Source organism: Anolis carolinensis, chromosome 2 (genome assembly GCF_035594765.1).
Source record: "Anolis carolinensis isolate JA03-04 chromosome 2, rAnoCar3.1.pri, whole genome shotgun sequence".
NCBI lineage: Eukaryota > Metazoa > Chordata > Lepidosauria > Squamata > Dactyloidae > Anolis > Anolis carolinensis.
In genome coordinates this window covers 129,256,314-129,268,938 of record NC_085842.1, presented here as the reverse complement: position 1 = coordinate 129,268,938, position 12,625 = coordinate 129,256,314, and the positions used below count along the sequence as shown (strand labels likewise).

General features: G+C 42.8%; 1 protein-coding gene and 1 long non-coding RNA gene across 5 annotated transcripts in view; one reads left to right on the top strand and one right to left on the bottom strand.

The window, feature by feature from the left end:
- The window catches only part of LOC134297116 (uncharacterized), a 48,424-nt gene that overhangs the window by 762 nt on the left and 35,037 nt on the right, over positions 1-12,625 (bottom strand). The gene's annotated exons all lie outside the window — the stretch shown is intronic.
- LOC103279996 (CD209 antigen-like protein A) overlaps positions 1-12,625 on the top strand; it is a 41,415-nt gene that overhangs the window by 14,079 nt on the left and 14,711 nt on the right. For 2 of the 4 annotated variants that reach the window (XM_008117463.3, XM_062973946.1), the window contains exons 4-5: positions 9,176-9,292; positions 11,550-11,612. In XM_008117463.3, the coding sequence (XP_008115670.2) occupies positions 9,176-9,292; positions 11,550-11,612 (180 nt within the window). Of the gene's footprint in view, positions 1-9,175; positions 9,293-11,549; positions 11,613-12,625 lie in introns of those variants that run through there. The other 2 variants (XM_062973945.1, XM_008117464.3) reach the window with 2 other exon arrangements.

Below are 12,625 nucleotides of genomic sequence, written 5' to 3'. Positions count from 1 at the left end.
AGATGATGATGACGATGATGATGATTATTATCACCATTTGAAATATACAAATATACAAACATTAATACAGGATTAAATATAAACAGTATTTAAAAAAATCCCAGTTAAAAACTATTAAAACAAATTCAAAGTTAAAAGCCACAGCACCCCCTGACTTGATCTTAAATACTTTCATCTTTAACAGCCTGCCCGAATAAAAAGGTTTTAGCCTGCCACTGGAGGGACAGCAAGGAGGGGGCCATTCTGGCTTCCCTGGGAAGAAGGGAGTTCCAGAGTCGAGGGGCAGCAACCAAGAAGAAAGGCCTGTTCTCTCATTCTCACCAACCGACCTTGAGGTGGATGTGGGACTGAGAGAAGAGCCTCTCCTGAAGATCTCAGGGCCTGGGCAGTTCATATAGGGGATGCAGTCAGCCAAATAGCTTGGACCTGAACCGTCTAGAGCTTTAAAGGTCATAACCAGCACTTTAAATTGTGCCCGGTAACAGACTGGCAGTCAGTGGAACTCCTACCAAATATATGTGATATATTTTTATATATATGTAAGGCATTGAATTTTGCCATTTATTATGTTGTAAACCGCTTTGAGTCCCCCCAGGGGTGAGAAAAGCGGTATAGAAATGCAGTTAATAAATACCACAGGGAGGTTATCCGCTCCCTGTAACCAGCCCCAGTGAGCAACCTGGGTGCAGCTCTTTGGACCAGCTGAAGTTTCCGAGCACTTTTCAGAGGCAGCCCCATATAGAGCATGTTACAATAATCCAGACAGGATGTATGTAACTAAGGCGTGTACCACAATGGCCAGGTCTCGCTTCCCAGAGAACAGGTGCAGTTGGCACACAAGTTTTAATTGTGCAAAGGCCCTCCTGGCCACCGCAGATACCTGGGCTTCCAGATTCAGGTCAGAGTCCAGGAGGATCCCTAAACTGTGGACCTGTGTCTTCAGGGGAGTGTAACTGGTTTAGGGCTTCCTTGGCATTAGGTGGGACGGTGAAGTAGAGCTGGGTGTCATCCGCATATAGGTGGCACCAGATGGTCTCTCCCAGTAGTTTTATGTATATGTTAAACAGCATGGGGGACAAAATGAAACCCTGAGGAAACCCACAGGTCTAGGGCTGGGGGCTTGGACAAGAGTCCCCTGGCACCACATTCTGGGTACAGCCCTCCAGGAAGGTCTGGAGCCACAGTAAGACAGGGCCTCCCAGTCCCATCCCAGCGAGATAGAAGGATACCATGGTCAATGGTATCAAAAGCCACTGAGAGATCCAGGAAAACCAACAGGGACACACTCCCTCTGTCTAGCTCTCTTCGTAGGTCATCCACCAAGGCTTTGTGTGGCATTCCATCTTTAAAGAAGATAGATAATTTACTTATCCCCATCACACAGGATCACCTCCACTCATCTCAACCATCCACTTACAACCTCATCATACAGGGCCAAAATCGGCGGCATACACCGATTTAGCCCCGGTCACCCATGGAGCTGGCCAACTCCCATCAGACAATGTCATGCCAGCTCTATACTGTAGATCAAGGGTCCTCAAACTTTTAAAGCAGAGGGCCAGTCCACAATCCTTCAGACTGTGGAGGGGCCGAATTATCATTTAAAAAAAATATGAACAAATTCCTATTGCACACTGCACATGTCTTATTTGCAATGCAAAACAACAACAACAGTGAAAGAACAATACAATATTTAAAAATGAAAACAATTGTAACCAACATAAAGCTATCAGGATTTCAATGGACCTGCTTCTGGCCAATGAGATAGTCAAGTTAAATAGAATTGTTGTTGTTGTGTGCCTTCAAGTCATTTCAAACTTTGGGCAAGCCTTAGTCTAAAATTATTTATTCATTCATTTACTACAGTTATTTATTACATTTATATCCTGCCCTTCTCACCCCGAAGGGGACTCAGAGCAGTGTATGTATATACAATCTATATATATAAAAGAGTGATGGCATCAGGGCAGCGGACAAAACAACAAAACTACAGCCCCCCCCCAACCTCAAAATTTGACAACACAACCCATCATCCATAGCTCTAGGTTGATACAACAAAAAGAAAAGAAAAATAAAGTCCTAATTAGAGGGAGAGGAATAATTGTTTTTATCCAATTGCTGCCAGTTAGAAGGCTAAGCTCCGCCCACTTGGTCTCCTAGCAACCCACCTAGCCCAGGGGACAGGCAGAGTGAGGCTTCACTTAGGCCTCTTCCACAGATTATCTAATTTGCACTGGATTATATGGCAGTGTAGACTCAGCTATATAACCCATTTAGAATCTTATATTATCTGCTTTGAACTGGATTATCTTGAGTCCACACTGCCATATAATCCACTTCAGTGTGCATTTTATCCAGCTGTGAAGAAGGGGCCTCATATAATCCAGTTCTAAGCAGATAGTATAAGATTATAAATACACAGTAGAGTCTCACTTATCCAACAAAAACAGGCTGGCACCTTTACCCTTGACTTTAACTACCACCAATTCCTCAATACTTTATTTCCCATATCACCATACTTCGCCACAGCAACACGTGGCCGGGCACAGCTAGTATATTATATTATTAGCATAGCACAATATTAGCATTATATATTACTATATTTAACTATACCACTATACTGTAATATTATATGTAATATATAACATATAATTAATATTATTATATGGTATATTAGTATTATTATATTGTATAACATTATAACATTATTATCAATATTATATGTATACTAGCTGTGCCCGGCCACGCGTTGCTGTGGCGAAGTCTGGTGGTATGGGAAATAAAGTATTGACGAATTGGTGGTAGTTAAGGTCAAGGGTAAAGGTTTTCCCCAGACATTAAGTCCAGTCGTGTCCAATGACTGGAGGTTGGTGCTCATCTCCATTTCTAAGCCGAAGAGCCGGCGTAGTCCGTAGACTCCTCCAAGGAAATGTGGAATGACTACATGGAGCGGCGTTACCTTCCCGCCGGAGCAGTACCTATTGATGCACTCACATTTGCATGTTTTCAAACTTCTGGGTTGGCAGAAGTTGGGGCTAACAGTGGGGGCTCTCTCCGCTCCCCCAATTCAAACCTGTGGCCTTTCAGTCCAGAAGTTCAGCAGCTCAGCGCTTTAACACGCTGCGCCATCAGGGGATATTATTTCCTAAAGGTTGTGAATATACAATATTTCTGATTGGTTTTTTTTGTTTGTTGGAGGCAAGTATGAATGCTGCAATTAGGAAAAATGATTAGGATGTAATAGCCTTGCAGCTTTAAAGCCTGGCTGTTTCCTCCCTGAGTGAATTTTTTGTTGGGAGGTGTTAGCTGGCCCTGATTGTTTCCTGTCTGAATTCCCTTGTTTTCAGAGTGGTGTTGTTTGCGATATTTTATGTGCTTCTACTGTCTGTGCCCCTGAGAAAACAGAGGATTTTCCAGACTTTGATGATGGGAATACTTTGTTGGGAGGTGTTAGCTGGCCCTGATTCTTTCCTGTCTGGAATTCCCTTGTTTTCAGAGTGGTGTTGTTTGTGATATTTTATGTGCTTCTACTGTCTGTGGCCCTGAGAAAACAGGATTTGCCAGACTTTGATGATGGGAATACTTTGTTGGGAGGTGTTAGCTGGCCCCGATTGTTTCCTGTGTGGAATTCCCCTGTTTATTTACTGTCCTGGTTTTAGAGATTATATTGTTCTGCATTATTCTATCCCAGTAATTATTTCATATTAAAGAAGAATCTCACTTATCCAACATTCGCTTATACAATGTTCTGGATTATCCAACGCAGTCTGCCTTTTCATAATCAATGTTTTTGTAGTCAGTGTTTTAAATTCATTGTGATATTTTAGTGGTAAATTTGTAAATACAGTACAGTAGAGTCTCACTTATCCAACATAAATGGGCCGGCAGAACGTTGGATAAGCGAATATGTTGGATAATGAGGAATTAAGGATAACCCTATTAAACATCAAATTAAGTTATGATTTTACAAATGAAGCACCAAAACATCATGTTAGACAACAAATTTGTCAGAAAAAGTAGTTCAGTACACAGTAATGCTATATAGTAATTACTGTATTTATGAATTTAGCACCAAAATATCACGATATATTGAAAGCATTGACTACAAAAATGCGTTGGATAATCCAGAACGTTGGATAAGCGAGTGTTGGATAAGTGAGACTCTACTGTAATTACTACATAACATTACTGCGCGTGGAACTATCTTTTCTGTCAAATTTGTTGTATAATATGATGTTTTGGTGCTTAATTTGTATAACGATTACCTAATTTGATGTTTAATTGGCTTTTCCTGAATCCCTTCTTATTATCCAACATATTCACTTATCCTGCCGGCCTGTTTACGTTGGATAAGTGAGACTCTACTGTATATTTATAATCTTATATTATCTGCTTAGAACTGGATTATCTGAGGACCCTTCTTCACAGCTGTATAAAATGCACACTGAAGTGGATTATATGGCAGTGTGGAGTCAAGATAATCCAGTGCAAAGCAGATAATATAAGATTATAAATGGGTTATATAGCTGTGTTGAAGGGCCTTGAGTCTACACTGCCATATAATCCCGTGCAAATTAGATAATCTGTGGAAGAGACCTAAGTGAGGCCTAAATTGGCCTGTCCCCTAACTGAAACCTGGCTGTCCCTTGGTTGCTAGGCAACCAAGTGGGCAGAGATTAGCCCTCTAAACTGGCAGCAATTGGATAAAAACAATTATTGCTCTCCCTCTAATTAGGACTTTATTTTTCTTTTCTTTTTGTTGTATCAACCTTGAGGCGTGGATGATGGGTTGTGTTGTCAAATTTTGAGGTTGGGGGGCCTGTACTTTTGTTGTTTTGTGAATTGCCGTGATGCCATCACTCTTTTATATATATAGATACAATATATTATATTATTAAAAATTATATAAAATATTATATTATAAAACTGAGGGTGGGGGCCAGGTAAATGACCTTGAAGGGCTGCATCTGGCCCCCGGGCCTTAGTTTGGGGACCCCTGCTGTAGATGAAGATGAAGGAGGGCGGAATTGGCATGCCACCATAGCAACACGGGAGGCTTTCCATGTTGCCTGTATGTATGGGGGGAAGCTGCGTGCTCCACACGCACTCGTGCTACCCCCCATGTGATCGATGCGGGGCGTGGGCCGCCAGATTCCCCAAAGCGAAGCACCACCGCCTCCTGCCCCTGGCCGTTTGATGAGGTCGTTAGAGGATACAGAAGGAATATTCTTAAGACAAACACCATTTATTTCCATGGGCTCCTCCCCCCCCCCCCCCGCTCATTCTCCTTGCTCTCAATGAGACAGGATGCATCGTACCTAAGACAGACACCACTCCTCTCCATGGGCTCTTTGGCTTTCCCTTCAAATACCCACTTCCAAGCATGTACTCAAAGTTTGTGCTTAAAAATACATCTAATTTAACCGTGATCACTTTATCAGACAAAGCATTTTAATTTAAAAGTTTTTAAAATGTCCTTACTTCATTTTTTTCTTTATTGCAACAGTAGTGCAAGCAACATAGACTTTTTCAGTTTAGCAAAGTAGAAGCAAATCCTGCAAACTTTTCTGGATATTACTGCATGTTTACAATCTCTGCTGCTATTTAACAAACCTGCTGCCTAGGACTATCCGTTGTGTTCGCTATCTTTGTTAAATAAAAAACATAGACTGCCTTCCCAGAGGCTGTTTGTTTTCCCAGGAAATATTAATATAATTCTTATAAGGGCAAGCTGGCAAATTCCTCTCTGCTTTTCATTTTAAAAAAAGAAAGCTCTTTCCCTGGGTTTTTAAATTGAGTTCAGCCTTCTAAATCCCCCAGAGCATCCATCGCGCTTTCCAAAGGAGTTTGGGGTTTTTTTTATATTGTTTGAGAATCTCATACTTGCTGACGTCTGCCGAATAAGGCCAATCATATTAATTCAGGCATTTAATCTTTAAATATTAGCATATTCTCAAACAGCTGCTGAAGGTAGCCTTTCCTAGTCTTTACACAATTTAAAGTTCTGTGTGTGTTTCAACTATTAAATTGAGTATTTGTGCAATCCTTGAAACATGGAAGTTCAAAAGAGATCACAAAAGATCAGTGTAGTCAAGTCATATAAAATTAGGCCGTAATTTTCTTCCATTCACACTCAGACACAAAGACCAGTGAAATTTGAAAACTGTAATAGTTTGCACTGCCCTGGGAATAGTGGGTCATATAAGTTTATGAAAAGGGTGTGTGCCTTGCATGAAGAAGGTCCCAGTTTCATTCCCTGGCATGCATCTCCATTTCACAGGTGATGGAAGAGAGAACATCTATGGCTGCACAGGGCACAGGCAGCTGGGTATCACAAAGATAAACCTGGAACTCAAAAATTGCAAAATTGTCCCAGTTGGGATCACATTTCTCAATATTGGGTGCATCCAGACAGATTTTAAAGTTCCATATTTTGTTTCTGTTCTTTCCAGTTTTATACTGGATTAAAATAAACTGACCTAGGGAACTGGTTTTTAAAAAAAAATTCTGATTGTACTCAGAGCTGACAAATATTCTGGGGTAAACAAAAATAAAATAAAATCAGAAGAAACAGGAACAAAATATGGTACTTTATGATCTTTTTAAACAGTCTAAATGAGCCCTTACTCTCTTTAGATTGTGGTTACTGTGTTCTGCCAATGGATTATGTTTTCAAGGTTTCCAATGCTAGGGTTGCTAAATGAAATAAGGAAGTTCCAATAAGGAGCAGCCACAAAGAAGGCCTCTCCTGTGTTTCAACTAGATGTACCTGTGATGGTGGTTAGGCAGAAAAGGAAATCACAGCAAATGTTGCTTGTCACCCAAAACCCCATTTTCATAATCATTAAAGTTACAGAAGCACTATCCTTTATTGCTCTTTGTAACCCCACTCAGTATGCCCTTGGTCTGGAAATACTGCTTCCTTTCTTTCTGATTCTTATTTCTACACAACATGGTATAATCAGCATATGCCTTCTACAAAATCCACAGTTTCTTTGTTCACGTTATGTCTAGAACTGATATGAGGAGATTTCAGAATTGGAAATTTCTTTCTTTGTCTACCCTCCATAATCCACAAATGAGATGTAGATGCAATATGAGACCTTGTGCCTGTTGCAGCCCAAGTCCTATGCACAAAAATTGACTGCAAAGATAAAGGACAAATGTACTCCTAGTTACCACAGATCAGGGATTCCGATTACCTGATTACAAAAAGGGAAAACCTGTTTCATAGTTGACAAGAAACCCTTGGCAATGTATGATAAATAAGATCTCCAAATCTACTTTTGGCCTCTCCTTTACTCCAAATTACCATTTATCCAAACGGAAGAACTGTGGATTGTAACATCAGTAACTATTCAATGCAGGGCCAGATCTTTTGTTTTGTTTTGTTTACGCGGATGACACCCAACTCTACTACTCTTTTCCACCTAAATCCAAGGGCCAGATCTTTTGTTTTGTTTTGTTTACGCGGATGACACCCAACTCTACTACTCTTTTCCACCTAAATCCAAGGAAGCCCCTCGGATTATGGACCAGTGTCTGGCCGCTGTGTTGGCCTGGATGAGGGTGAACAAACTGAGACTTAATCCCGACAAGACAGAGGTCCTCCAGGTCAGTCGTATGTCTGATCGGGGTATTGGGTGGCAACCTGTGCTTGACGGGGTCGCACTCCCCCTGAAGGCGCAGGTCCGCAGCTTGGGGGTCCTCCTGGATTCGGGGCTGACGCTTGAGGCTCAGGTGTCGGCCGTGGCCGGGAGGGCCTTTGCACAACTAAAACTTGTGGGCCAGCTGCGACCATACCTCGAGAAGTCTGATCTGACCATGGTGGTCCATGCCTTAGTTACCTCTAGACTGGATATTGCAATGCGCTCTACGTGGGGCTGCCTTTGAAGACGGCCCGGAAATTACAACTAGTACAGCGTTCGGCAGCCAGGCTTCTAACCGGAGCGAATTACAGGGCGCGTTCAACGCCTCTGTTTAAGGAGCTTCACTGGCTGCCATTTACTTTCCGGGCCCAATTCAAGGTGCAGGTTATCACCTACAAAGCCCTAAACGGTTTGGGACCCACCTACCTTATAGACCGCATCTCCCTCTATGAACCCACACATTCTCTTCGCTCGTCGGGGGAGGCCCTTCTCTCGCTCCCACCACCCTCACAGTCACAGTTGGTGGGGACGAGAGAGAGGGCCTTCTCCGTTGTGGCCCCCCGGCTTTGGAACTCTCTACCTAGAGAGATCAGGCAGGCCCCTACCCTCCTCTCCTTCCGGAAGAGCTTAAAAACCTGGCTGTTCCAAAAGGCCTTCGATGTTTAGTTGTTGCTGGATTGATCTATCTGTCCATTCCATAATAGTCCCATTGTTGTTGTCTTGCCATTTTATACCGCACTTTATTGTCCAACTGTGAAATTTCCTTTTCTCATTTCGTAACACTCTGCATTTCGCCTGGGATCTACGAATTAGTCTCCTGTTTTTAACACTGTATCCTGCTTGTTGATTTTAATGATTGTTTTTATTGATGTTGGTGTTTTTTACTGGGATAATTGTTTTATTGCTTTGTTACTGTTATTTGTTTGTTTTATCGGGCCAGGCCCCATGTAAGCCGCCCCGAGTCCCTACGGGGAGATGGGGCGGGGTATAAAAATAAAGTTATTATTATTATTATTATTATTATTATTATTATTATTATTATTATTATTGTTATTGTTCAATTGTGAGTTTCATTGTATACTTGAGGTCTGGCATTCTATAAAACTGTTGATCTCTACTTCGAATACTTTCTAAATCTGGGAAGGCTCTTTAAACCTTATACTTTCAAGCACTCTTTTTTATACAGAAAATGCCTAAATCAAATGTAATGTTCATAGGAACGTTCCCCTCCCCACTACCGATAATGAAAACTTGGTCCAGATAATGTCTCAGCCCTCTGCAGTAGGCTTTTAAGGTCTTCAGGAGGGATGGATGGAGAATTGTATCCTTCCTGTTTGCAGCCACATAAGCTCCTTTTATGAGCTGCATCATGACCCATATTATTTGTACCTCTTCTTGCATAGTAGATACTTGAGAAACAAAGGAGCATTTTCTAAAAATGTTTTTATTTATATAGAAAATCAACATTATTGTTTATAAATGCTTTATTTGATCTAAATGAAATCCAATATTCTGCTTTTCCACAGTTGTTTCCACAGCTGAGTCTACACACCAAAGAAAACTTCATATATTCATACTTTATGTCGCGGTGGCCATATGCTTTGCCTTGTGTGCAGGTCTCTTATCTCTGGTCCTGATAAAGCGTAAGTGATCCCTCTCTTATTCAGAACAAAGCCCATTTCAGTGATATTGTCACAATCTGAACTAACTTTCTGCATCTTGCTGTGCATTTTATCCTGCATGATCAGCTGCCAAGGGTTAAAGCAACATGCTTCACCATTCTGAGTTATAAGCATATGTTGAAAATATCCAAATAGTCTGGCTTTAGGCTGGGGCATGGTACCGAGACAGCCGTGGTCACCTTAGTCGATGATCTTCGCCGGGAACTGGACAGGGGGAGTGTGTCCCTGCTGGTTCTGCTGGACCTCCCAGCGGTCTTTGATACCGTTGATCATGGTATCCTTCTGGGACACCTCGCGGGGATGGGTCTTGGAGGTACTGTTTTGCAGTGGCTCCACTCATTCCTGGAGGGTCAGTCCCAGATGGTGTCATTGGGGGACGCCTGCTCGGCCCCACAACCGTTGACTTGTGGGGTCCCACAGGGCTCTGTACTGTCCCCCGTGTTGTTTAACATCTACATGAAGCCGCTGGGAGAGATCATCAGGAGTTTCAGGGTCCGGTGTCATCTGTATGCAGATGATGTCCAGCTCTGTCACTCCTTCCCACCTGTCACTAAGAAGGCTGTCCAGGTCCTGAACCGGTGCTTGGCCGTTGTGTCGGACTGGATGAGGGCCAACAAATTGAAACTGAATCCAGACAAGACAGAGGTCCTCCTGGTCGGTCAGAAGGCTGAACAGGGTATAGGGTTACAGCCTGTGCTGGATGGGGTCACACTTCCCCTGAAGGCGCAGGTTCGCAGTCTGGGGGTGATCCTAGACTCGTTGTTGAGCCTGGAACCACAGGTCTCAGCGGTGGCTAGGGAAGCCTTCGCACAGTTAAAACTCATACGCCAGCTGCGGCCGTACCTTGGGAAGCTGGACTTGGCCACGGTGGTCCACGCTCGTTACATCCCGTTTAGACTAGTGCAATGCACTCTACGTGGGGCTGCCTTTGAAGACTGTTCGGAAGCTACAATTAGTCCAACGAGAGGCAGCCAGGTTAATAACCGGAGTGACATATAGGAAGCGTACTACTCTTCTGTTATGCCAACTCCACTGGCTGCCGATCAGCTACTGAGCACAATTCAAAGTGCTGGCTTTAACCTATAAAGCTCTAAATGGTTCCGGCCCAACTTATCTGTCTGAACGTATCTCCCGCTACGACCCACCAAGTAGTTTAAGATCTTCAGGTGAGGCCCTGCTCTCGCTCCCCCCAGCTTCACAGGTGCGGCTGGCGGGGACGAGAGACAGGGCCTTTTCAGTGGTGGCTCCCCGCCTATGGAACGCCCTCCCAAGTGAAGTTAGGCAGGCTCCCTGTCTCTTATCATTTCGTAAGAAAGTTAAGACCTGGCTGTGGGACCAGGCCTTTGAACAGCAATAGCAGCATTAAGTATTGTTATGTGTGCTGGAACTCAAATTGACAGACTTGTATTTTAGACCTGATTGTGCCCATCTGCTTATTTATTACTGTATTTTATGAATGTTGTTGTAATTAATTAGCTAAGTGATTTTAATTGACTCGCATTGTATTATATATTTTTATGTATTTGTGTTTTACTGTAAGCCACCCTGAGTCCTCTTTTAGGTGAGAAAGACGGGATATAAATGTTGTAATACATAAATAAACCTCCACCTGTTTCCTGGGTAATGTAAACACTGCATTTTCACAGCGTGTATTGTGTATATTGTATATTATTGTTGCACAGTGATGTGATATCTTTAGATATGAGCGATGCACAAGTCTTTCGAAGAGAAGAGAGATAGATTAAAAAGCTATCAGCTGTGTCCCTGATTTGGCCACTGAGCTTTCCTCAACAGGAACAACTATCTATTTTTACACCCTTAGCTCTGACCTATTCAGCTTTGTCTGTTAAATTTGTGGCTCTCACTTAACAGCAACATAGGACTCTGCTCTGATAGCGGTTTCTAAATCATACTTGAAAACTATTGAATTTCTGAAAATATTCTCTCTTGGCATTTAAAAAGTTGTATATGATCAACTGTCAGATACTCTGTCTTCCAAGCTTCTGAAGAAGAAATGGTCCTTCACCATGTCTCCTTCCTCTGCCATTTCTCACCGGATCAGTTTTCAATGTTGCTACAATGGTCTTGGGAAGCCTGTTGGGCATAATGGCAAGGGCCATTAGATGATAAACAAGGAAACTGCGATTCAATTCGACTAACTTTGGCAGCATAAGAAAGAACAGAAGCAACATATCTTTACCTAATTTTCCTTCTCCAGACTCAGCAATGTCAGAGGAGCTACAGGCCCTAAAGTTGAACTATTCAGAGATGCTTGTGGGAGGTAGGCACTATATCATTGCTATTGTTGTTAGTATTGCAACTACTGCTACTGTTATTATTGTTTTTACTGTTACTACTACAATTTAGTTATATCTCATCATTTTCCAACCCCAAGATTCAAGGCAGCTTACAAATAATGAGATACTAACAAAAGTTCATTTCATTTTATGAAAAACATACAAAAGAAAATATAATTAGATTATCAATAGAATTAAAAACTATTTAAAAGTACAGTACATCCATTGAAAAGCAACAAACATGGACAGTGAACGACACTGTTTAATCAATTTCCCCATAAACAGTTCCTAAATACCTTTTGTAAGAAGAACAAAATCGTCACCTGCCACAGGAAGGACACCATAGAATGAGCCAGTCCAGCTTTTGTCTAGGAAGGGAGTTCCAGCCCTTGACACTGACAGTGAGGCGGGAGGCTAAAAACCCCAGGAAATGCTATATATGGGCAGAGATGGCGGCAGCTAGCGAGCCGGGTGCATAAGCTCATAGGGACACGTAATTTCCCCGAAATCACGTGTTTCTGAAGAAATGAAAGCTAAGAATAGGCAAACTGCGCATGCGCACGCAGGCGCCCTGAGTGATTGTGAACACGACACGGAAAGGGTGCACCCGGGCCGCTGGTCGGCGCTGATTGGATGCAATTCTAGCTGCGTCACAACTACAAGCCAATGAATTTGCTTATGGGCGGGCATATCCCGAACCCTGTAATTTGTATAAATATTTACTCAGCCCACCGCTGGGGGTTCTCCCTTGGAAAGCACCGTGTTGTGCGAGGGGGAACCCCAGCGGCCGCTTGCCAATAAACTGTTTTCTTGGAAAGACTCCAGTTGTCTGTCTTCAATTCCTCCCGACGCACTCGCATGGACTGTAGCAACAAAGGTTCCGCTACATTTTTCTGGTGACCCCGACGTGATTTCCTGTAAGACGGGCCAGGGAGGTGGAGGCGGATCCCGTTGACGGGACGGCCCCGACTTGGCGGCGGGGGCTGGAGACAACTAC